We start from the raw sequence: 25,643 nt of genomic DNA, 5'->3' as shown, positions 1-25,643 counted from the left end.
CTTTCAAACCAGGAACAGGTTTCTTCAAATATAAAAAATAGTGTATTATAAAAAGTTATGAAAATTCGCCAAAAGATACGAATTTTAAGATTCGAATTTTAAGGAAACGTTCTGCAATTTGTTGAGCTAAGAGTGTTGAATGTGTTCTCCCACTGTACCAAATTTGATGAGGATAGCTCCAGAAATAAGGGAGAGCCCTGTAGAAGTCCGTCCCCCCCAAGTGTCGGGTTTTTTTGGCGATTTCGCATGTGCGCCCGCCATTTTAGAAACATTTAGAATCATTATGAATTTTCAAAAATATTCGAAATTTTTGGGTGAAAAAATCGGAAATAGTTTCTATTTCGAAGCGCTGGCGCCCCGATGAAACATTTTTTTCATCGATTGGACATTCCTACTGCCCATCCCTTGGTCCAGGGCATGGAATGATGCCTGCACTCTTGAGTTGAAACAAAACGAGAAAACCAGTTTTATCATGCAGAATTAGTTTTATTAAAGACTGAACACAGGCAAATTTGAGAGGAGAAGAAATCATAAAGAACATGAGTGAATAAACAGCTTTTCCATCACATGGTTAGAGTTATTACTTTGTCTTGAATGTACTGTTTCTGTTCTGTTCAGATGAAAGGTGGCAGGGAAATAAAGAAAGGTACATAAATAGCGGGAACAGAGAGGGATATTTTGAGATTGAAAGTAGAATGGTCAAAAGGATAGGTGGGCCTTATTCTTAAGGATGCCAAACACTGTCCCAGCTCCCATGGACTTCATCCAGGAAGGTGGTGCTCAGCTCAGCTAAACCAAAGAATGACTGTTCCATTGTTCCTTTTCCTGGCCAGAAGTCCATGAGAAGTTACACGCAGGGGCCACAGTTGTTGCCTCTTCCTCTCAGGAGTCCATAATTGCCCCCAAGGCGCCCACCGAGATTCCCACCATAGAATCCACTACCTAATCCACTACTTAATCCACTACCTAATCCACTTCCACCGATGCCAACACCACCAACAGCACAGGGGGCATAGCCTCCAACTTCAACAGGCTCAGGGGTGGCAGAGAGGATGGCGCCTGGGACGGTGATCACAACTGGAGCTGGTTTCATCACGACTTCTATTGGGGGGAGCTGGTTGATGCAGGATGGCTGCACTCCGGAGAGAATTCCCAAGTTGGCTGCAGATTCAATGTTGCCCCCAAGGCCATAGCCAGAACCGATGCCAGAGCCGAAGCCGATGCCAGAGCCAATGCCATAGCCAATGCCATAGCCAAAACCTCTGCCAAAGTTTCTGGAGCCTCCGGATCCGAAGCCAACGACTGGAGCGGCTTCGCAGGATGGGACAGCAGAGGAAGGTCCACAGTTGGCCATTATGTTGCGTGAAGGAGATGAGTCTGGAAGAACATGAGCGAGATCATGAAAAGAACCAAAAGCACATCAAGTTGAACCTACTTACCCCAACACCACCAAACTATTAACGTATATACTCGAATATAAGCCCGACCCAAATATAAGCCGAGGCACCTAATTTTACCACAAAAAACTGGGATAACTTATTGACTCGAATATAAGACGAGGGTGGGAAATGCAGCAGCTACGGGTAAATTTCAAAATAAAAATAGATACCAATAAAATTTCATTAATCGAGGCATCAGTAGGTTAAATGTGTTGTCGAAGGCTTTCATGGCCAGAATCACAGGGTTGTTGTATGTTTTCCGGGCTGTATGGCCATGTTCTAGAAGTATTCTCTCCTGACGTTTCACCCACATCTATGGCAGGCATTCTCACAACCTCTGAGGATGCCTGCCACAGATGTGGGCGAAACGTGGAGAGAATACTTCTAGAACATGGCCATACAGCCCGGAAAACATACAACAACCCTAGTAGGTTAAATGTTTTTGAATATTTATCGTATTTCAAAGAAAAACAATAAACTAGCCCTATAAGTCGAAAAGTAGGGGCAACAAAAAGAATATGGTATCAACAATAACGTGGTGATGATGATGATGATGATGAAAATTTCATTTGGATCCCACCCTATCTCTCCATGGGGACTAAGGCCGGCTTCTAGCATACTAACAAGCAAACATTCAATGCTTATACAAACAAGGTAGAGTTAGATATAGATCTATAATTATGGATACTAATTTCACATATGCATTTCCCCCTGAAACGTTTGCAAATCCCTCTGTGTGTGTGTGTGCATTTCCTCTACAATATTTGCAAGCTATATATATATATATATATATATATATAGAGAGAGAGAGAGAGAGAGAGAGAGAGAGAGAGCCGGAGTGGAGTGAGCGCCTGCTGTTGTTCCAGCTTCTGCCAACCTAGCAGTTCGAAAACATGCTAATGTGAGTAGATCAATAGGTACCGCTCCGGCAGGAAGGTAACGGTGCTCCATGCAGTCATAGTCATGCCGGCCACATGATCTTGGAGGTGTCTACAGACAATGCCGGCTCTCCGGCTTAGAAATGGAGATGAGCACCAACCCCTAGAGTCAGACATGACTGGACTTAATGTCAGGGGAAACCTTTACCTCTCTCTCTGTGTCTCTCTCTCTCTCTCTCTCTCTCTCTCTCTCTCTATATATATATATATATATATATATATATATATATACACACACACACATATATGTATTCATATCTATCTAGACATGTCTATATATATTTGTGTGTTTATCCCCCCCTGTAATATTTGCAAGCCCTATATATAGGTAGGTAAGAATATATTCATATCTATCCAGACATCTCTCTTTATATAGATATTTGCAGAGACTTGCAAACATATGAGGGTAAATTCATATATATAATTAATGTATATGGCTACAGATACACAGGTACATGGATCTATATGTATAAAGGATTTGCAAAGACCTGCAAACATATGAGGGCAAATTCATATATAAAATTAACGTATATAGATAGATACACATATAAAGGTACTTAGAGATGGCAAAAGCTTGCAAAGGGTTAATGCCTATATATCTGTAGGAGAGTTTAACAAATATTTCAGGGGAAAATGCTTCCATAAGATTAATGAATATATATTTTTCTTCTTCCTGACTTGCAAGGAAGTCTTTCTCTTTTCAAAACATCCTTTGATTAAGAGTGAGGGAGGCTTTGCAAAAGAAAACACACTGATAAAGGAGGAGAAGACAGAAATAGATCACATATTGCAAGCAAGAGCCTGCAGGCTTTGCAAAAGTAAACACACTGATAAGGGAGGAGAAGAGAGAAATAGACCCCATATTGCAAGCAATAGCCTGCAAGCTCAGTTGCCAGCCTTGACCCGATTATAAGCCGGGGGAGGCTTTTTCAGCTCATAAATAAGGGCTGAAAAACTCAGCTTATCTCGAGTATATATGGTAATCCAGTTTCCTAAAAGAAGAACTATTCCATTGAGTTAAGTTTGTTGACCAATCTTAGCAGTATGATGGAAATGTGATGTTGAATCAGCCAAGGTTTGGTGCATCACTACATCTCCAAAGATTCAAAGACTAAAAAGGGTTCTATAGGAAGTCTTCTTCAGACATATAAAACACAAACACATGTAGAACCCTTGAGATATTAGTAGAATCATTTAACTCCAACTTTAGAAGACTTATTTGGTTACTAGTCCTTCCGTTCCAACTTGATTTAGTGAGTCTGTCTCAGTTGGGACCAGGCAATAAGAATTAGATCTTAGAACATTATACCTTCAAACTAACATGCTAACACTCTTTAAAGAGATGCAGATTTAAGTGCAGTGAATAAGCCATGCTTACCAGTACCTCGGATGAGTAGAAGACAAGCGATGAAGCTGATGGAGGACTGTGAAGAGGCAAGGGCTTTTATAGTTTTGGTGAAGTCCTTCAGGGCTGAGTGACATCCCGTTACAATTAAGCTCTTAATGAACGACGCTCCGAAATCACCTGCAAAATTACTTTAATGACTCCAGAGTAATCAGAGCCAAAACTTGTGCTTCCCTCAGCTCCTTACATGGGAGGACAAAGAGATAATGCAGAATCATTTCCTTTCGTCTTGTCTATCCTGTGTGGATTTTCATTCAGGCTTATCCTTCTCCATCCATTGACTTGGGTGGGACAATGGACGGAGGACAACAAGCCACGTTGAATATTTTTGTATGTACAGTAGAGTCTTACTTATCCAACACTTGCTTATCCAACGTTCTGGATTATCCAACGCATTTTTGTAGTCAATGTTTTCAATACATCGTGATATTTTGGTGCTAAATTCGTAAATACAGTAATTACTACATAACATTACTGAGTATTTTATATATATATATATAAAATAATCTTTATTAGTTTTAACAGAATAATAAAAAGCAAAAACCCCTAATTGGGCAAAAAAGAAAAGGAGAGAAAAGGACAAGAGAAGACAGGAAAGAAAAAAAAAGATTTAAAAAAGTGAATATAAAAATGACTTCTCGGCAGTTTCTTCAAGGTAATTTGCCTTTTCTTTCTTCCTTAATTTCTCCTTAAATTCCAACTCCTTTTCTTCTTATTTCCTTCTCCTTTCTGTTGAGGTTATCTTTTTTTCTCTTTATATTTTGTCTTTCCTTTTCCTTTATCATCTATTTTTGTTTCTTTCTCTCATCTATCCGTTTTAGGTTTTCCATCATTCTGTCCCAATTTGTTTCTTTGATTGGTTCTCCTTTATTTTTTGCTAGTAAGAAAGTCAGCCTGTCCATGTTACGTATGTCAAGCACCTTTATCAGCCAATCGTCTTCCTCTGGGATTTCTTCTCTCTTCCATAATTTGGCATAGCAAATCCTTGCCGCTGTTGTTAGTAAGAATAATAATTTGTCTTCATTATTTTCTATTTTTATTTTGTGTATCCCTAATAAAAATGTTTCTGCTTTAAATGGTATTCTAATCTCCAATATTTTTTCTAATTTTTCCTGTATCCTTTTCCAGTATTTTTGGGCCTTTTCGCACGTCCACCACATGTGGAAATACGATCCCTCTTTCTTTCCACACTTCCAGCATTTTGTATTTGTGTTTTTGTCAAATTTCCCTAATTTCTGGGGGGTCATATACGACCTGTAGGCCAATAACATTACTGAGTATTGAACTACTTTTTCTGTCAAATTTGTTGTATAACATGATGTTTTGGTGCTTCATTTGTAAAATCATAACCTAATTTGATGTTTAATAGGCTTTTCCTTAATCCCTCCTTATTATCCAACATATTCGCTTATCCAATGTTCTGCCGGCCCGTTTACGTTGGATAAGTGAGACTCTGCTGTACCATCAAATTGCCTGTTGCCTTATGATTCCATCCATGGAACTGAATTAGTATAGATCAGGCATGGGCAAACTTTGGCCCTCCAGGTGTTTTGGACTTCAGCTCCCACCATTCCTAACAGACTTCCCACCAGGCTCAAATGAGGAAAAAATCATAACATATTTAACGACAGCAGCAAGAATTATATTTGGGAGATTTTGGAGACAAAAGGAAATACCTAATAAGGCAGATTGGCTAATAAAAGTCTCAGATATAAAAAAAACATGGATAGACTAACCTTTCTAATGGCCTCCCAACAGGGAAAACCAAGAAAAGAGACAGATTGGAGACAAGTAGAGGATTATATAAATAAAAAGGAGAAGAATTAAATAGAAATAGGAGAAAAGACAACTTACCAAATAGAACAACACTCAACTTTTCTTAACAGATAGAAAGGCCGAGATCTTCAACTAGAAATATATACACTCTCAAAAGTAAAAGGACCCAAACAAAGGCTACGGAAGAGGATAAAACTGATGGAACTGTATCTTGTCAGGAGAGACTGGGAAGACCATTTTCTTTTATTTTTATTTTTTTTCCTTTTATTTTTTTTCTCTTTTTTTAATCTCCCTAACCCCCCCCCCACTACCCAACAAGTCTATACCTCCCCCTCTCCCCAAACCCATCCACACAACCTTACCCCCACCCAGAGTCCCCTACCCTCCAACCCATGTGTTTTTAGTGAAATGTATGGAAAATTTCTAATAAAGAATATATATTTTTTAAAAACACACAGTCATTCCCAACCTGTGGTCCGTGGACCATCAGTGGTCCACAAGAACTAAAATATTGTCTGCAGCCTCACTATTACTACTACAGATAATAACACAGCCCAACCAAAAAAAAAATTCTTCGTGGCTTCATTTTTAGTCCTCTTCTTGAGGTTATTTGGGGTGATGATTCAGAAAATTGCATTGGATAGACCACATCAGCTTGAGATTGTTAAATATGGTTTACTGTGTTTGGTGGATCACTAGTGGTCCCCAAGAACTAAAATATGGTCCGTGGCCTCACAGTTACTACACTGTTGCAAAGAGAGCAAGTGGTCTTGTTAAACCTTATAGTGTCGAGGCAATGGGGATATTGGGATGGGGGAGGCTGACTATCCATGAAAGGCATGACAGCAAGCCTCCTGACTGTTGCTACTCCTCCTCCTCTCTCCCCTGAATGGAGCCATTCCACGTGTCTTCGTTTCTAGGCCTGTTCTTGGAGTTATTGGGGAGTTATTAGGCCTGACCCTGGGGTTATTTAGGATACTGATTCAGAAAATTGCATTGGATAGATCACATCAGCTCTAAATTATTAAATATGGTTTCCTGTGGGCGAGCAGATGGTGACTACTGGATAGCATATGTTCTGTATCAGAAACTAGAGCTGATGTGGTCTATCCAATGTAATTTTCTGAACCAGCACCTCAAATAACCAAACCAAATCTAAAGTTGACCAAAAACTGATTTGTAACTCTTTTGGTATTAATGTTAGAAAGAGGTCCCTGGTCAAGTGGTTCCTGGTCAAAAAAAGGTTGGGATCCATTGGTCTAACAATGGATCTAAATATGTCAGGCTATATTTTAATTGGTTGGAATATTATTGGTAGTTATTACATTTTCCACTTTTGGATGAAATAAATCCAGAGCTATGTTTGTTTGAAGATTTATAAGCCCACTTGAAACCAGGGCCGGTCCAACAATGAGGCGAATTAAGCGGTCGCTTCGGTCGCAAAACATACGGGGGCGCAGTCGAGACTGCTTTTTCTGTTGATTTCTTGTAAAACATGATGTTTTGGTGCTTAATTTGTAAAACCTTAATGTAATTTGATGTTTAATAGGCTTTTCCTTAATCCCTCCTTATTATCCAACATTTTCGCTTATCCAACTCTTTTATTTTTCAGTGATTGGTTTGGGGGGGGCAAAATTCTGTTCGCCTACACTTGAAAAATACCTAGGGCCGGCTCTGCTTGAAACCTATACTGGGAAAAAGGAGTGCTACAAATGAATATCATTGTCGTCATCTTCACTACCATCATCATCATATTATCTTAATTGTCCATTGCTAATGCTCCACATTAGCAACATTAGATAATGGCTTCCCGTGTTTCTTTGAAGCTCAGTGGACAAGTGCATGGGATATGCAATGTTGACTTCAGCAGAAGATTCAAGAAGTCTGAATGTGGGAAAAGGCAGATTTTGGTGTGCCATCCCTAAGCTTAGTGCTCCATGGGTAAGCTGACAGAGTCAGCAGCATTTAAGCACTTTGTGGTCGGGATAATGCTTGCACTTTGATGCCTTCCACTTCCGTCAGCTGCTGATTGTGCTCTGTGCTGGAGGAGACTTTTGATAGCTCTCCAAAACTGTTGACAACGTCCAAATTCTTGGACTAACCTGGAAATAGGTATTTGCATCGTACACTTTACATTAGATTCACACATCTAATGTTCATCTCTGCACCTCTAAACAATGCTCCTCTAAACAAAGTCATCTCCAATGTATGGAGATGACGGGGAAAATCCATTTTTGGTCCTAACAGAGATCGATCATTGATCAAAACCATGCTATTAGAGCATCAACTGGGAATTGATTTGCCGTCTGCCACTCTCTGACTCATCCCAAAGGGAACTAGAGAATATCTGTGTTATATTGATTTCTGCAAACATTCTGTGTTTGAGGTAGAAACTGGCTTTGATTGCAGCTTTTGTTCTCCTTATCTGGGATATCATCTTGTTTCCTTAAATTACCGTAATGGGAACAAGCCAACTTAGCAAGAAATGTGTTTCCCCATCTAACATCAAAGCATGTTATGTTGTGTTGCTGGGAATCAGATAAAGAAATGAACATTTTGGTAGGTGTGTGTCACTGAAACCTATTAGGGATTCCATGTTAGGATGTCCTATACCACATCCTTCCTGACAAAGGTGACAAGATTTCTGGAAATTGCTTTGTCTTCTTCTGGAACGTCCTTCTGAAAATGCCCCTCACTGGGGGAGAAATTTAGAGAATCATAGAATCTTAGTTGGAGGAGACCACATGGGCCATCTAATCCAACCCCCTGCCATGTAGAAAAAGCACAAAGTACCCCTGATAGATGGCCATCCAGCCTCAGTTTAAAAGCCTCCAAATAAGGAGCCTCCACTACATTCCAAGGCTCTTCCTAATGTCCAAGTAGAATCTCCTTTTCTGTAATTTGAAGCCATTGCTCCAAGTTCTAGACTCCAGGGCTCCATTGAAGCCAGCACAACATAGAAGCTGTTCTGTCGCGTGCTGGGCCTGTAACTATTGTCTTTGTATAGGATGTATACTTTATGCCCAGCAGGAAGCCAGGGCGCCTCAAAGAGAGGTTCTTGAGAATTTTCCTGAACAAGGAAAGTCCTTTGGGTCTTTAATGTGATAACAAAGTCTTTATTGATGAACAAATAATAAATCTTCAAGGAGTCAAATAACACTTCAAAGTTTCCTTAATAAACTGTTGGCCCTTTCAGTCTTGTCCCCAGGGGACAGGCAATTGGCTTTGTATAACTGTGAAAACCTTCTCATAACCTCTCCCAGGCTGTCTATCAATATGGGCCTAGCTGATGTGGGACCCACTACCGATTCCAAATGCGTCTGGGTATCGAGTGGACCTACCAGCCAAGGCTTGCAGATGTTTCAGTTGGAGTTCCGTGAATCTGTGATGCTGTTCTCTCTTTGAGTCTTTAGAAACTTAGGGCTGTTTCCCTCAGGAGCTGTGAGGCTGAGAGGCTGTAAGCTCTCAGCCAGAGCTTTTGGGACCTTTCCCCTGGAATTTCCGTTTCTGTTTCCTCAGATGTTCTATATCCCCGGATGTTCATGAGGTATGAAGCTTTTCTATGGGATGAGCTGGTCTGCGTCCTATAGCTTAACTTCCTTAGTGAGACTAACTTAAAAATGGCTCCTTCCCTCCCAGAGCCCTGAACAAGGGGTGGAACCAAACTTAATGATGATTGTCAGGCGGCCTGTCCTATGACTGCAGACATTAGCAGCTAGAAAATAAAGTCGGAGCTTCTGGGACAGCCGTACCAGCACAGAAGCCTTCTCGCGTCAGGAGCATGTGACCACTCCCACCTAAGGATCCCACCACTTCCACTCCAGTTGAGGATGGGGCTTCAACAGAAAATCCAGCAAACGTCATGTGATGGGCAGCATGTCCCTGCATTGATGGACTATCCCTTTAGCATCCTAAAATGCAAAAAAAAAGATAAGTGGGATGAGGCCTTTAGTTTCCCCTTTCCTCCATATCACAAAATCCAGGAGCACATGGTCACTCCCATCTAAGGATCCCACCACTCCCACTCCATTGAGCAGGACCTCAGTGTTGGTGAGGATCAGGTGCAGAATAGCACATCCCCTTGTTGCCTCTTCCACCTTCTTCTTAGGATCTAAGAAGAAATGATGGGCAAAATGTAGCCAGGGAGCTTCTATACCCCCCCCCCCCCAAAAGTTTCTAGGTGTCATGGGAGCAATCTCACCATGTTTTGGAATGATTTTAGGTCCAGGAAATACCTTTTTTGAGACAAGGCAAACTCTCCTGGCCTCAGAAGAAGGCAATGGCAAGACCTACCTTGGATAAAACATAGGATAGAAATGTCCTAGATTGGAGTCATGTTGAAGATCTTTTGACATTGTATAGTAGATTTACTTGTTGAGGAAACTGTAATGCAGAATTTGTTATGTAGTGGTTTGAGTGTGGAATCAGGACTCTGGGAAACCAGATTCCAATTCCTACTCTTTTATGGACAGCATTCCATGCCTTTCGGTGGGTCAACCTTTAGAGAAGGCAATGGCCTGATTAACTCTTACCAGGAAAACTCCAGGATTGGGGCCCCAGAAGTTGGAGATGTCCTAAAAGCAGATAACATCAGCATCATGGACACACAAAATGTTTGTAGGTTTTGGATAAGAGCTGCTAGGATTGACTATAAAGGCTTCATAACATTGTGAGATCTTTCAGTTTGAGGACAACATGAATTTCTAGGGAATGTTCTAATGAAGCTTCAGGCTTGATCTAAGACCTATTTATTTGTTTTTTCAGACATTCATTATCTGTGGAACATTTCTCAAATTAAAAGTTGGAGATGACCTAAAAACAAATAACTTTGGCATCACGGACACACAAAATGTTGGTAGGTTTTGGATAAGAGCTGCTAGGATTGACTATAAAGGCCTCATAACATCTTGAGATCTTTCAGTCTGAGGACCACATGAATTTCTAGGGAATGTTCTAATGAAGGTTCAGGCTTGATCTAAGACGTATTTATTTGTTTTCTCAGACATACATGGTATCTGTGGAACATTTCTCAAATTAAAAGTTCTTTTTCTTGTTAGCTTTCCTGACATCTAACTTTCATTCACAAACATCAAAAGCTGAACTAAGAAGGTCAGGATGAATCTGGCTTCATGGTTGCCTTCTCCAGTCTTTGGCTGGCTCTAAACTATAGAATGAATGCAATTTCACACTCTTTTAACTGCTGTAACCCAGTCCTATGGAGTAGTGGGAGTACTGGGAGTTTAATAAAAACCCAGCAGAGAAGGTTGAAATCCTGGTAAAACTACAACTCCCAGTATTCCAGGAATCAAAGAGACACAAAGATATCTAGTCTTTTAAGGGTATCTCTGAATACCATTCCCAAGGGAAAGGAAGAAAGAAAACAAGTAACAGAACAAAACAGTACCCAGAGATGGCTTTGAAATATTCTGAAGACCTGGCAAAATATTAATTATTTCCTTCATTTGTTAAGAGTCATCAAGATAAATGGGTGTCATGATGCATATGCAAAAATTTTGATAGGAGCTTATTAACACCTCAGGACACAACGGGCGTTTCCAAGCCGTCACTCATTCTGGGAAAATGGTATAAAAGCACCTCCACAACAAGCTCTCTCTACAGCTTCATCTCACAACCAGTCGAAGGTTCAACTTGTCTTCCTCCAAAGAGCAGGTAAGCTCATCGTAACTCTAGCACTGTGTGCAACTATCTCTGAAATTCTTTATCCATTTGGGAAAGCATGGAAAATGCAGTGATTAAAAATTATTTGTCTGAATTTTCCAACAAGTGTTTCAGGAGGGGACAGTATCACAGCTACTTTCTCCTTCCGTTGACGTCCCTCTTAACTAAGGAGTTAGTTGTTGTTTAGATTGGTTTTGATGCCAACCAGTGACACAATTCTGTGTTGATCTGTTGTGTGTTTTAACAATATTGTATTTAGTTTAATTCATAGACTCATAGCCTACCTTGGGTCCACATTTTTGAAGAAAGATATATTGAGATCTTCCTAATAATCTTTTTGCAGAGAATACAACAACTGGGGTTCAACTAGGGCAGTGGTTCTCAACCTGTGGGTCCCCAGATGTTTTGGCCTTCAACTCTGAGAAATCCTAACAGCTGGTAAACTAGCTGGGATTTATGGGAGTTGTAGGACAAAACACCTGGGGACTCACAGGTTGACAACCACTGATCTAAACCCTTGCTGCTATACTCTAGAGCAGTGGTTCTCAGCCTGTGATTTCTCAGAATTGTAAGTCAAAACACCTGGGAACCCACAGGTTGAGAACCACTGATCTAAACCCTTGCTGCTACACTCTAGAGCAGTGGTTCTCAGCCTGGTATTCCTGAGAATTGTAAGTCAAAACACCTGGGAACCCACAGGTTGAGAACCACTGATCTAAACCCTTGCTGCTACACTCTAGAGCAGTGGTTCTCAGCCTGTGATTTCTCAGAATTGTAAGTCAAAACACCTGGGAACCCACAGGTTGAGAACCACTGATCTAAACCCTTGCTGCTACACTCTAGAGCAGTGGTTCTCAGCCTGGTATTCCTGAGAATTGTAAGTCAAAACACCTGGGAACCCACAGGTTGAGAACCACTGATCTAAACCCTTGCTGCTACACTCTAGAGCAGTAGTTCTCAGCCTGGGATTTCTGAGAATTGTAAGTCAAAATACTTGGGGACTCACAGGTTGACAACCACTGATCTAAACCCTTGCTGTTACACTCTAGAGCAGTGGTTCTCAACCTGGGATTTCTGAGAATTGTAAGTCAAAACACCTGGGGACTCACAGATTGACTGATCTAAAACCTTGTTGCTACACTCTAGAGCAGTGGTTCTCAGCCTGTGATTTCTCAGAATTGTAAGTCAAAACACCTGGGAACCCACAGGTTGAGAACCACTGATCTAAACCCTTGCTGCTATACTCGAAGAGCAGTGGTTCTCAACCTGGGATTTCTGGGAGTTGTAGGCCAAAACACCTGGGAACCCACAGGTTGACAACCACTGATCTAAACCCTTGCTGCTATACTCTAAGAGCAGTGGTTCTCAGCCTGGGATTTCTGAGAATGGTAAGACAAAATACCTGGGGACTCACAGGTTGAGAACCACTGTTCTAAACCCTTGCTGCTACACTCTAGAGCAGTAGTTCTCAGCCTGGGATTCCTGAGAATTGTAAGTCAAAATACCTGGGGACTCATAGGTTGACAACCACTGATCTAAACCCTTGCTGCTACACTCTAGAGCAGTGATTCTCAACCTGGGATTTCTGGGAGTTGTAGGCCAAAATACCAGGGGACAACTGCACTAAGGATAGATGCTTTGGGAGTGATTCCAAAGGTTTGTAGAGATAACACAATTCAAATCCATGTATTTATAGAGACTGGGACGAAATGAATAAAATTCATTGGGGAGATCTGTTGGTTCCATTACTGGTGGGTGCTGGTAGTCTTCTTCTGCTTTGCATGTCTCATGATCCCTCTCTATTTTTTTCAGACTTCCATCACTCAACACAATGGCCAACTGTGGACCTTCCTCTGCTGTCCCATCCTGCGAAGCCGCTCCAGTCGTTGGCTTCGGATCCGGAGGCTCCAGAAGCTTTGGCAGAGGTTTTAACTATGGCATTGGCTCTGGCATCGGTTACGGCTCTGGCATCGGCTCTGGCTATGGCCTTGCGGGCAGCATTGAATCTGCAGCCAACCTGGGAGTTCTCTCGGGAGTTCAGCCATCCTGTATCAACCAAATCCCCCCATCAGAAGTTGTGATGGAGCAACCCGCATTTGTGGTCACCATCCCAGGCCCCATCCTCTCTGCCACCCCTGAGCCTCTTCTCGTTGGAGGCCACACTCCATGTGCTGTTAGCGGAGTTGGCATTAGTGGATTTGGTAGTGGATATGGTAGTGGATTTGGTAGTGGATTTGGTAATGGATTAGGTATTGGATACACTGGTGGGTATCTCAGTGGTCGTCTTGGTGGCCGTCGTGGATCCCTGGTGGGGAAAGGCTCCATCTGTGGTCTCGGTATTTAAGTTCTCATGGACATTTGGCCCGGAAATGGAACAACGGAATATCTCACAACGGAACACCCAAGCCTGAGCTGAGCTGAGCACTTTCTGCTGGATGAAGTCCATGGAAACTGGGACAGTGTTCAGTACCAGTGGAAACCAGGCACATGCATCTCTTTCATCATCCTGCTTTCCATCTAAATGCATCCCTCTCTGTTCCTTCTATTTGTGTTCTTCTCTGTATGTGACCTTCTTGCTGAGTAAACTAAAGACCATAGGATTCCTGAACCACTCCTGTTGAATATGATGCAAAGAACTAACTGAAATGAGTTACGTTAATTTGCCTCACTAATTGCCAAAGCAAGAACTTGAATTGTGCAATGGAGAAGCTGTCTCTTCACCTGTATTATTTATTATTTGTCCTTTTCTGAACCGTTGTGTTCCTTCTGGATTTGTCTCCTTTCAGTCTTGAATAAAGCTGATTCTGCATGATAACGTTGGTTTTCTGATCTTGTTATGGTGTGTGTATGAACCATCCCTGTGGGTAGGACTATGAGTGGAGCAGCCTTACCATTAGACAGAATGGGGATCTTTTTTTTTAGGTTACTGGATGCTGGTAGGCAAACCTCCAGGCCCTCCCACCTTCAATTGGACACTAAAATAGACCAATCAGATGTTATAGAACATGCCACCCTATCTAGTGATAGGCATAGAATACAGAAGGGCTATTGTCTTGTCCTCTTCTCCGGATATATCGGGTGGGTCCTATGTCATTTTCTTCCCTGAGATCCTTTGGGAGCCACTTGAACTTATAAAAATGTTCCCATCGAAGTGGGAAAACTAAAAGAACCTTTGGAAGGGGAACCTCATAAGCTCCATCTTGCAAAATTCATTCAAAGTCAGAGAACACTATTAGTGATGGATTAAATTATTTAGTACTGAAAAAACGATCACTTCTTCCCAGACAGATTCATTACAGTCCTGATGAGCATTTAAATGTATTATTTATTTGTTTATTATATTTATACCCTTCCTTTCTCACCCCGAAAAGCACCCAGAGCGGCTTATAAATGATGGCAAAAATTCGATGCCACATCATAGACACAACAGTAAACATACTGTCATCTACGAACAGATGATATTGTACTCCAAAATTCCATCTCCCAGAGTGGCTTCATATAGATGTTAAACAATATGGGAGACAGTACTGGGCCCTACAAGTCAATGGTTGTGGGATGTCCCCCAACAACACCTTCTGAGAACAACCCTCCAGGAAGGACTGGAGCCACTGCAGAACAGTGCCTCCAAGCCCTATTCCCACAAGGTGTCTTGGAAGGATACAATGGTCTACAATATCAAAGGCAGCTGAGACATCTAAGAGAACCAACAGGGATACACTGCACCTATCAAGTTCCCTATGCAGATCATCCATTATGTCTATTATCTGGAGGAGATACAGACACATTCCACCAAGTTGTCACCAAATTGAGCTGCTATAATATAAAGAGACCAGTAGATGGTGTTTGTGCTTAAGTAATGCCACTGCTTTCTTATATAGCATGAACACAGTTTGATCCCATTTCAACTGCCATGGTTCAATGCTATGGAATCATTAGATTTGTAGTTTGGTTAGGCAGCAGCACTCTTTGGCAGAGACGACTCAATATGTTGTCAAACTGCAATAAACATGTTGCCAAGTCTCTTGAAGATTACATTTGGTACATGAGAATGGAAGACAACCATATCTTGGGAAGTAGACACCCAAGTGGCGAACATTCTTATTGTTTGCTTTTGTTTGGACCTCTGGAATTGCTGTGTTTTATTTCTCAAACTCAGATTGGATGTCTTTGAATAAACACCTTTCATTCTTCTTTTACAACTATGTAACATTTAGACAAGGTTGGGCAACTTTTAGAACATTGGGACACATTGGGGACTTGGAAAGCTTCACCTCAATTACACCACTACCACAACCAAGAATTAGTCCCATCTCATTTGCACAAATCCTGGTGGCATCATTCCCTAGTGAAGGAAGTGTGACTTTTAATATAAATTTGAAAATATTTATTCAAGGTCCTTGACCTGTTCTGGGTTGGGTTTCAACACTTTGGATTGCTGCTTAAACTTCAAACTAAATCCTAGAGTGACTTCTATTGACACCCAACCCATTCCTAGTGGACTTGGCTTGAGTATTTCTAAGAAAGGTGGAATTGGACTCTTTGACACATGAAGAAAATTAGCAGACAAATATGATGATGCAAAGTGATTTATTAGGAAAGAGAGAGATTTACAAAGAAAAGATTCTGTGCAGCAAAGCAATACCATATATGAAAAGCTGTAAAGAGTGACCAGAATCCTCAAGCTTTCAACATCATGAAGCATCCACAGCCCTCTTAAGCCTGACATCGCATTTCAGACAGTTATTATGTTTGATTTTCAGGCCTACGTCCTCAAGCACAGATTCAAGAGATGAATAGTAGAAGATTGAAAGAGAGATGTGGACCTGAGTTTCCAAATGCTGGGGGCACTTCATAGTCCCAACATGTTGGATGAAGATATAGATCGCTCACAACCCACGGAAACCCAGGTCTGAATCGTCGACTTTGAATGTCTCAGGTAGTCCTTTCCTTCTTCATGTTCCAGTTTAGACAGTCCTTAAGGATCTAGCAAGGGAGACAACGGACGCCACAGCTTCCCATGGAAGAAGATCCAAGACGACCACCAAATCCACCTCCACCAGGAGAAGTGGCACCCCCAACGTAAATGGGTTCACAGCTGGAAGACAAGATGGGTCCTGGAACGACCATGATGAAAGGGGCTGGCTGGATCACAACTTCCGAGGATGGGAGCTGGCTGACGGATTGAGGAGTTACCCCAGCTACGGTCCCAAGCTCTCTAGTGGAGACACTTCTTCCACCACCAGAAGTTCCGCCAGTGCCACCAAGGCCATACATTGGCATGGAGGAGCATGATGGGATAGTGCAGGATGGCGGGCAACAAGGTGGTGGACAGCAAGACATGTTGGAGTGATGGGAGAGAGTCTGCAAGAAACAAGAAAATGGGGAGAGATTAGCATACAACATGAACCAACAATGTGATGTGGCAGCTAAGAAAGCCAATGGAATTTAGGCCTGTATAAATAGGAGTCTAGTGTCTAGTGCAGTGATGGCCAACCTATGACATGCATGCCAGCACTGACACACCTAGCCATTTTTGCTGACACGCTGCCGCAAGCAGATTGATTGGATGACTTCGTCTTTTGTGGCCAAATTTGGTGTGATTTGATCCAGTGGTTTTGTTGTTTACTCCATGGGAAATATGCACATTACATTTTTATCTATCTATATATCTAAAAGGGTAATGAAATTTCGGCCTAGGACAAAACGACAAAACTACACATCCCAGAAACACTAAACTTGGCAGCACAACCCCTCATCCATGCCTCTACGTTCATACAACAAAAAGAAAAGAAAAATAAAGTCCAAATTAGAGGGAGAGGAATAATTGTTTTTTATCCAATTGCTGCCAGTTAGAAGGCTAAGCTCCGTCAGGGGAAAACCTTTACCCTTTACCTTAACTACCACCAATGCCTCAATACTTTATTTCCCATACCACCATACTTTGCCACAGCAACGCGTGGCCGGGAACAGCTAGTATATATATATAAGGGTAATGAAATTTCGGCCTAGGACAAAACAACAAAATTACACATCCCAGAAACACTAAACTTGGCAGCACAACCCCTCATCCATGCCTCTACGTTCATACAACAAAAAGCTCCAGCTACTCCAGAAAACGGTCAGGCTTTGAGACTGCAAGGCTATTCACTCCTACTCCACCTGGCCAACAAAGGATTCCCATAAGCCACAGCAACGCTTAGCCGGGCAAAGCTAGGAGATATTATTATTATTATTATTATTATTATTATTATTATTATTATTATTGTAGTATATTATCATATTATTACTATTATATTATTCATTATTCATGACTACATTGAAACTAGAATAGAGAGAAATCAGCCTAGAAACTGCAAGAGGTCCCATAGATCGTTGTACATGGAAATAAGGGTAGTAAATAGTTTTTGATTTATTAAATACAGTTATATATTACAATTATACATTTTTTTATTTAAACTACATATTGCAATTTTTTTACATATTTATTTCTGAAAGTGACACACGACCCAAGTCATGCTAGGTTTTTTGGTGAATTTTGACACACCAAGCGCAAAAGCTTGCCCGTCATTGGTCTAGTGCCCATTCTGGCTTAGTCAGACCACACCTGGAATCACACTGTGTCCAATTCTGGGCACTGCAATTCAAGGGAGATGTTGACAAGCTGGAATGTGTCCAGAGGAGGGCAACTAAAATGATCAAAGGTCTGGAGAACAAGCCCTATGAGGAGCGGCTTAAAGAACTGAGCCTGCAGAAGAGAAGGCTGAGAGGAGACATGATAAGGGCCATGGAACAAGATGTGGGGGGAAGTTATAGGAAGGAGGGAGCAAGCTTGTTTTCTGCTGCCCTGGAGACTAGGGCGCAGAACAATGGCTTCAATTTACAGGACACTCCACCTGAACATGAGGAAGAACTTCCTCACTGTGAGAGCTGCTCATCGGTGGAACTCTCTGCTCCAGCTCCTTTTTTGGAGGCGTTTAAACAGAGGCTGGATGGCCATCTGTCAGGGGCTTTTTGAATGCGATTTTCCTCCTTCTTGGCAGGGGGTTGGAGTGGATAGCCCACAAGGCCTCTTTCAACTCTATGATTCTAAGATTCTATCAAAGGGCGCAGACCAATGGCTTCAAACTACAGGAAAGGAGATTCCACCTGAACATCAGGAAGAACTTCCTCACTGTGAGAAGGGCTGTTCGGCAGTGGAACTCTCTCCCCGGACTATGGTGGAGGCTCCTTCTTTGGAGGCTTTTAAACAGAGGCTGGATGGCCATCTGTCGGGGGTGCTTTGAATGCGATTTCCTGCTTCTTAGCGGGGGGTTGGACTGGATGGCCCATGAGGTCTCTTCCAACTCTACTATTCTATGATTCTATGAAAGTTTGTACTCAACTCATGAGTTCGGATCAGAGCCGGCCCTAAGTATTTTTCAAGTGTAGGTGAACAGAATTTTGGTGCCCCCCCCCCCAACCAATCACTGAAAAATAAAAGCGTTGGATAAGGGAAAATGTTGGATAATAAGGAAGGATTAAGGAAAAGCCTATTAAACATCAAATTACATTAAGATTTTACAAATTAAGCACCAAAACATCACGGTTTACAACAAATCAACAGAAAAAGGAGCCTCAACTGCGCCCCCGTATGTTTGGCGCCCGAAGCGACCGCTTAATTCGCCTCATTGTTGGACTGGCTCTGGTTCGGATCCTCTTTCTTTCACAGAAAACAACCATCAACCATGCAAATTTCATTTCATCTATGATCCCAGCTACTTCTAGCAAGAACATACTCACCTCTCTGAAGAGCAACTGTGAAGGACTGGAGAGAATTCAAGTTGTTGGAGGAGCTCTAGAGAGCTGATGCTTTTATACTGTTTTGGTGGCATTCTTTGTGGTCTGAGAATAGATGTTTAATTAGTTAGTTACTGATTATTTTGTTTGTGCATGATTTTTGCTTAGAGTAGGGAAAATGACTAAGAAATGTGCACAGGCCAGCATCTTTCCATCAGATCATTAATTTAATATGTGTGTGTTCCATGACTACATTTTAAAACGTTGCGTCAGCCATCCGGGGTCACCATGTTGCTTTGAATCGGGGGAGTCAGCCTTGTACAAGTTCTGGGTAATGGTTTCGATCATCCCTGAACGGGTTCAACCTCCCTGCCCTGCAAGAATAGACATCTAAAACACTCCGGAAAAAGTCCATTCAAAATCTCCATTGTACGACTTCCAAAGATGGAGAGTTTGCGACTCCCTGGAGAACCCTGGACCATCTGAACATAACTTTAAAGGACATGGTTCTATACTATGGAATCATGGGTGTTGTAGTGTTATCAAAAATTGGACCCCAAAATTATGAATTATAAGACATGGCTCCATTAGGAAAATATAGCTAGCCACATACAGTAGAGTCTTGCTTATTTATTTGTTTGTTTGTTTATTTCTATCATTTCTACCCCGCCCTTTTCACCCGAGGGGACTCAGGGCGGCTTACAAAAATGGCAATTAATGCCAAGACACCAATCTATATATATAATAAAAGTGAATGTTTGTATGTATGTTTGTATGCGAGTATGTGCCAGATTTCTGATTGGCCGCCACTATCCCAGGCCACTGAGACCACCAGGAATGACGGATCTGGACCAAACATGGCACACTTAATCCCCATGTTGGGCTTTACGCCCTGGTGCCATTTGTGGGACAATGGACCATGGATGATGGGATTTGTAGTACTTTCAATCGCTATGGCTCCCACAGGCCACTGCGACGCCCACCAGTGACGGAACAGGACCTAACTTGGCACACAGAACCCCAATGAACCCCTTTCCATCCTGGGGCAGATTGGGGGAGGATGGACCAAGTAGCTTCACTCACTTCGTGGCAGTTGTAGTTCACCCTTATACAGACAGCACTGAACCCAGCTGACTTTGGATCTGGACCAAACTTCCCACACAAGTTTCTCAAAATACCCGGACACCGCCGGGTCCCCAAGCTAGTATACAATAAAATAACATTAAAACAATTAAAACATTTAAATAGTATAATATACAATAAACAAAATTAAAACAGTGCAAAATGCTTATCCAACATAAAAAGGGGCAGCAGAACGTTGGATAAGAGAAAATGTTGGATAATAAGGAGGGATTCAGGAAAAGCCTATTAAACATCAAACTATGTTATGATTTTACAAATTAAGCACAAAGACGTCACATTTTACAACAAATCAACAAAAAAATGCAGTTCAATACACAGTAACGTTATGTAGTCATTACTGCATTTACGAATTTATCACCAAAACATTGCAGTGTATCGAAAATATTCACTACAAAAACACTACTAAAAGGCAGACTGCATTGGATAATACAGAACGTTGGATAAGTGAAGATTGGATAAGCGAGACTTTACTGTAGTTATTTCTGATTGTCTTACAGTAACCTTTTTATGAAATTCCATGGAAATACCCTTGAATGTTACTTCATTTTGCCCTCACCAAGAGGAAATTGCCATAATCCTCACACAGTGAAATGGGAGGAATGATGGGGGGCACACAATGAATTTGCGTCAGGACCTGTAGGTCTACTTTGTCTGTTTACCTGATATAATCTGGTCTAGTCTGGAAACACTTCCTTTCCCAGGTCTATGGACCCCTATGGAGAGACCTATTGATACGACCAACACCTTGAAGCACCCTGTTGTTTATCAAATCTAACACCATTTTTCGCATTGGAGCTAAAGATATAGTGGAGTGTTTTATCCACTGACATCCTCTCTGGCCATTGAAAATAAACCTCCGATATTGCCTTAAACCCATCTGTGTCTGATTCAGCCCTCTAGAGCCATGGCAATTAAAGTGATGTCAAGTTGCACTAAATCTATTGTGTAGATCAGTGGTCCCCAACCTGTGGTCCATGGACCACCAGTGGTCCCCAAGAACTAAAATATGGTCCTCGTCTGCACAATTACTACATGACTGCAAGGAGTGTGACTGGTCTCGCAAAACCCTCTTATGGTGCCGAGGTCACGGGGATGTCGGGAGAGGTTGACTACCCATGAAAGATGTGACAACAAGCTTCCTGACTGCTGCTTCTTCTCCTCTTCCTTCACCCTGAGTGGATCCATTCCATGTGTCTTCATTTTAGGCCTGTTCCTGGGGTTATTTGGGGTGCTGATTCGGAAAATTGCATTGAATAGACCATGTCAGCTCTAGATTATTAAATATGGTTTTCTCTGGGCGAGCAGATGGCAGCTACTGGGTTGCATATGTTCTGTATTATAAATTAGAGCTGATGTGATCTATCCAACACCCAAAATCAACACCCAAAGTAACCAAACCGAATCTAAAGTTGATCAAAAACTGATTCATAACCCTTTTGGTACTAATGTTGGAGAGTGGTCCCTGGTCAAGGTGGTCCCTGGTCAAGTGGTCCCAGGTCAAAATAGTCCCTGGTCAAAAAAAGGTTGGGAACCACTCATGTAGATGCACTCTCAATTCCACATGTTTTCCACTATTTTCCTTATACTTTTTATGGTTATTGTTTGGGAGACATGCCAAAATTTTGGATGCTTTGGAAGAAGCAAAATGGTGGCCAAGCTGTTGCATTGTGACTTGCGCGAGAAGGTAAAAAAAGAATGAGCCAGTTAACAAAGAGAAAAAAAAAAGAATAGAAGGAACTATTATAATATATTATAATATATTGTTTATGCATATAATATTAATATTATTATTTTGAAATACAATATAATACTAATAATACAATATAATAATGTTAATTATATATATTACATGTAATATTAATAATAATATTACAATATATTGATATAGTACAATATAGTAATGTATCGCCAGTATTGTGCTATGCAAATAATATAATATTGTATGTAAATTTAATTTGTAAGCCGCTCTGAGTCCCCTTCGGGTTGAGAAGGGCGGCATATAAATATATTAAATAAATAAACAAACTAGTCCTGTATGAGTTACAACATTTGTTGTCCAATTTACTTTGGATTAAATCCAATAAAAATGAGGCATTCCTCCACCTTTCATTTGGAAGAGGTACTCATTATACTGTTAAAACAAACCAAATGCAATTCAACTTAATTGGACTTAATTAAAGCCAACTAATGAGCAATCCCAGAGTTGAAATCGCACTTATTTCATCTCATGGATATAACAAAGGGATGGCATTTTTAAAAAAAACATACACAAAGAACGAAAGAAATAATTGCATACCTAAACATTTACACTAGACATTTATTAATATTAATAATTGTTGATGGTGATGATTGATAATGAGGAGAAGGATCATCATAAAGTGGCCACATGACATGCCACAAATGTCCCTGCTAGCACCAAGGATGTCACGTTATTGATAATGCTGAAATTGTAGAGGGATTATTTTTGCTTCACATCCGGAAGTCAGAATCCTGGGGGTAAGGAAGAACCAGGAGAATGAATCAAATGCGTTATTTCATCTTTGCGATCATCTGCCTTCCAAGCAGATGAAGCCATAGAAAGGAACGCTAGTGACCAACAAAACAAAGATGGGAGCTGATTTCTTGGAACATTCTGGTAGTTTCATATTAATATTAGTACATGACTCCTACAGATTTTTATCGCAAAAAAGCAGGTTTCCTTACAAAAGAATTGACATAGCAGCACATTTCGATGGCTTGGAAACCATACCACCCAGTTGGCCAATTAGACGTTAACGATTTTGTTTGCATCCAGTAGGTTCCTTGGGCGAAAGCACAATTCTCAAAGGAGTCAACAATACAATTTTGTTCGGATGAAGACAAGATGGCCACAAGACTTGAAAAATGTGGCCCCATAATGCAGCCAACACTAGGGTTGTACATTCAGGGTAAACTTTGCCCCGTTTCATGTCCCGACATTCACTGGGGAGCCCGATCCATTTTTTGGGATCCTCCTGAAATCAGGAGGGTGTTTTCAGTTTGGGGCCCTAAAATTTGGAACATTATGGGGGGAGACTTCCCACTCACTGGCTCCTCTTCCCGGCATGCGGGCTTCCTTTTTTACCTGGCACTTGCTGTTTCTACTTTCTAGTAAGATGTCCGGAGGAGAGCAATGGCCAACCTTGACAAAATAGTGAAGAGCAGAGACATCACACTGGCAACGAAGGTCCGCATAGTCAAAGCCATGGTATTCCCCATAGTAACCTATGGATGTGAGAGCTGGACCATAAGGAAGGCTGAGCGAAGGAAGAGAGATGCTTTTGAACTCTGTTGCTGGAGGAAAATCCTGAGCGTGCCTTGGACCGCAAGAAGGTCCAACCAGTCCATCCTCCAGGAAATAATGCCCAGTGGCTGCTCACTGGAGGGAAGGATATGAGAGGCAAAGCTGAAGTATTTTGGCCACATCATGAGGAGACAGGAAAGCTTGGAAAAGGTCACGATGCTGGGGAAAAGGGAAGGAAAAAGGAAGAGAGGCCAACCAAGGGCGAGATGGATGGACAGTATCCTTGAAGTGACTGGCTCGACCTTGAAGGAACTGGGGGCAGTGACGGCTGACAGGGAGCTCTGGTGTGGACTGGTCCATGAGGTCACAAAGAGTTGGAGATGACTAAACAACTGAGGAGCAGCAGTAGCAGTCCTTGGTGCACCTGCAACCCACTCTGGGCCCACCTGCATGCCCCCAACACACACACCCTCTTAGAGAGAGTGTGTGTGGTGTAGTGTGCAGACAGTCCCAGAGTGTATCCACAGTCAAGTTCTTGGCCCGCCTCCACACCCCCTACACACGCACTCTTGGAGGTAGACACGGGTGCGCTCTGAGCCAGCCTGGGTGCTTCACCACACATATTGTCTTAGACAATGCATGTGTGTCGGAAACAGAAACAAGCCTGGCGGAGGGCAGCTGAATCCTTCGTTGATTCAGAGCACAACAGGGCTTTTTGGCTAATGGGGGCTAATGGGGGCTGAGTGGCAGGAGCGGCCCTAGGTTTTTCTAGGTGGTAAGCCAACCCCGCCCAAAATTGCGCCCCCCATCCCAAACTTAGTGGCAGCGGCAGCAGGCGGCGGCGACCATTGGGTCGCTCGCCGCAAAACCAGGAAGTAGTTTCTATTCTCACGAGATCTCGCGAGATCTCGCAAGATCTTGCAGAAATCTCACAATATTTCACGAGATCTCACGAAATATCGTGAGAATACAAAAATACTTGCTGGTTCTGCGGCGAGCGACCCAGTGGTCACCGCCACCGCCCGCCGCCGCCACCTAGTCTCCAAACCCTCGTTCCCAAACCCTCGTTCCCAAACCCTTGCTCCCAAACCCTCACTCCCAAACCCTCTCTCCCAAACCCTCGCTCCCAAACCCTCGCTCCCAAACCCTCGCTCCCAAACCCTCGCTCCCAAACCCTCATCCCCAAACCCTCTCTCCCAAACCCTCTCTCCCAAATAGATGATGAACCGGGCCTGCTGAGCAGCACTCTACCTGAGGTGGAAGTGGCATGTGGGCAGCCTTCAAAATCAGGCAAGCTGTGGATCCTCCTCTTCTTTCTTCCCTTCATCCCTTCCCGAAAATACAGTATATTCCAGAACACTTTCCTTTCGTGTCATGTCTTAATTTGGATGTAAGCCTAATGAGATGATGGGTCTCTTTGTCCCGAGCATCTTCTTGGAATCGGTTTGCCATTCCTTGAGTCAAGACAAGGTAGCAAGCATTGCTCACGCAATTTCATTGAGCTAACTGGGAAAAACGCAGACCAACTGAAGGGACATCTACCCTGTAAAATTAATGTAGTTCGACCCCCACTTTAACAGCCATTGTTCAGTGCTATGGGATCTTAGAATTTGCACCTCAATACCAGCACTTTTTGAATCAATATCTCACAAAGCTACAATGTTCGTGATTCCACAGCATTGACCCATGGAAGTGCTGTCAAACAGCATTCATTCTACAATGTAGATGCACCCAGAAGCCGCATTGGTGGGGTGTGGAGGGAATTGCCCAGAGTGTGTTAGTTATAAATCTCACCTTGCGTGCAAAAATAAAATAATGATGATGGTAATGAAATGCAAACAAAAGAATTGGTAGGTACCGTAATTAAAAATAACACTTAAAACCACAAAGAATGCCACCAAAAGAGTATAAAAACACCAGCTCTCTTCAGCAACTCCAACAGCTTCCCTCGACTTCTCTCCAGTCCTTTACTCCTGTTCATCCGAGACGTGAGTATGCCTTTTTCTTACCAGGGAGAGGTTAGGTAAGACAATATTTTGACTTTGCACCATCTTGAAAGTGTTGAAGAGCATTTTCTACTACAGAAGGGAAAATCAGAGCTCAGAGATTGACTATCAACCTTTAAGGCAGGGGTCCCCAAACTAAGGCCCGGGGGCCGGATGCAGCCCTCCAAGGTCATTTACCTGGCCCCTGTCCTAAACTTTAGACTTAGGGTTGACCTAAGT

General features: G+C 42.2%; 2 protein-coding genes across 3 annotated transcripts; one reads left to right on the top strand and one right to left on the bottom strand.

Moving 5' to 3' along the window:
- Window positions 1-465: 465 nt before the first annotated feature.
- li-ac-13 (keratin-associated beta-protein 13) lies at window positions 466-3,790 on the bottom strand. 2 transcript variants are annotated; one of them, XM_003226334.3, is made up of 2 exons: window positions 3,756-3,790; window positions 466-1,377 (listed from the first exon to the last, which is right to left on the bottom strand). In XM_003226334.3, exon 2 carries the CDS (start codon window positions 1,352-1,354, stop codon window positions 848-850), a length of 507 nt encoding a protein of 168 aa, XP_003226382.2. In that variant the 5' UTR covers window positions 1,355-1,377; window positions 3,756-3,790; the 3' UTR covers window positions 466-847. The 2 variants fall into 2 exon arrangements, with proteins under 2 accessions (XP_003226382.2, XP_016852281.2); XM_016996792.2 differs by having other exon boundaries at window positions 3,762-3,790.
- Window positions 3,791-11,176: 7,386 nt separating this feature from the next.
- On the top strand, window positions 11,177-14,052 carry li-ac-12 (keratin-associated beta-protein 12). The gene is made up of 2 exons (XM_003226333.4): window positions 11,177-11,228; window positions 13,050-14,052. Exon 2 carries the CDS (start codon window positions 13,069-13,071, stop codon window positions 13,579-13,581), a length of 513 nt encoding a protein of 170 aa, XP_003226381.2. The 5' UTR covers window positions 11,177-11,228; window positions 13,050-13,068; the 3' UTR covers window positions 13,582-14,052.
- The last annotated feature ends 11,591 nt before the right edge of the window (window positions 14,053-25,643 follow it).

This window comes from Anolis carolinensis, unplaced genomic scaffold, assembly GCF_035594765.1.
Source record: "Anolis carolinensis isolate JA03-04 unplaced genomic scaffold, rAnoCar3.1.pri scaffold_14, whole genome shotgun sequence".
NCBI lineage: Eukaryota > Metazoa > Chordata > Lepidosauria > Squamata > Dactyloidae > Anolis > Anolis carolinensis.
The sequence above is the reverse complement of the archived record's forward strand: the minus strand, read 5'-3'. Positions and strand labels throughout refer to the sequence as shown.

What these genes read in the sequence shown, in the direction of transcription:
- li-ac-13 (XM_003226334.3), bottom strand. Translation starts at nt 1,354, where the DNA reads ATGGCCAACTGTGGACCTTCCTCTGCTGTCCCATCCTGCGAAGCCGCT.
- li-ac-12 (XM_003226333.4), top strand. Translation starts at nt 13,069, where the DNA reads ATGGCCAACTGTGGACCTTCCTCTGCTGTCCCATCCTGCGAAGCCGCT.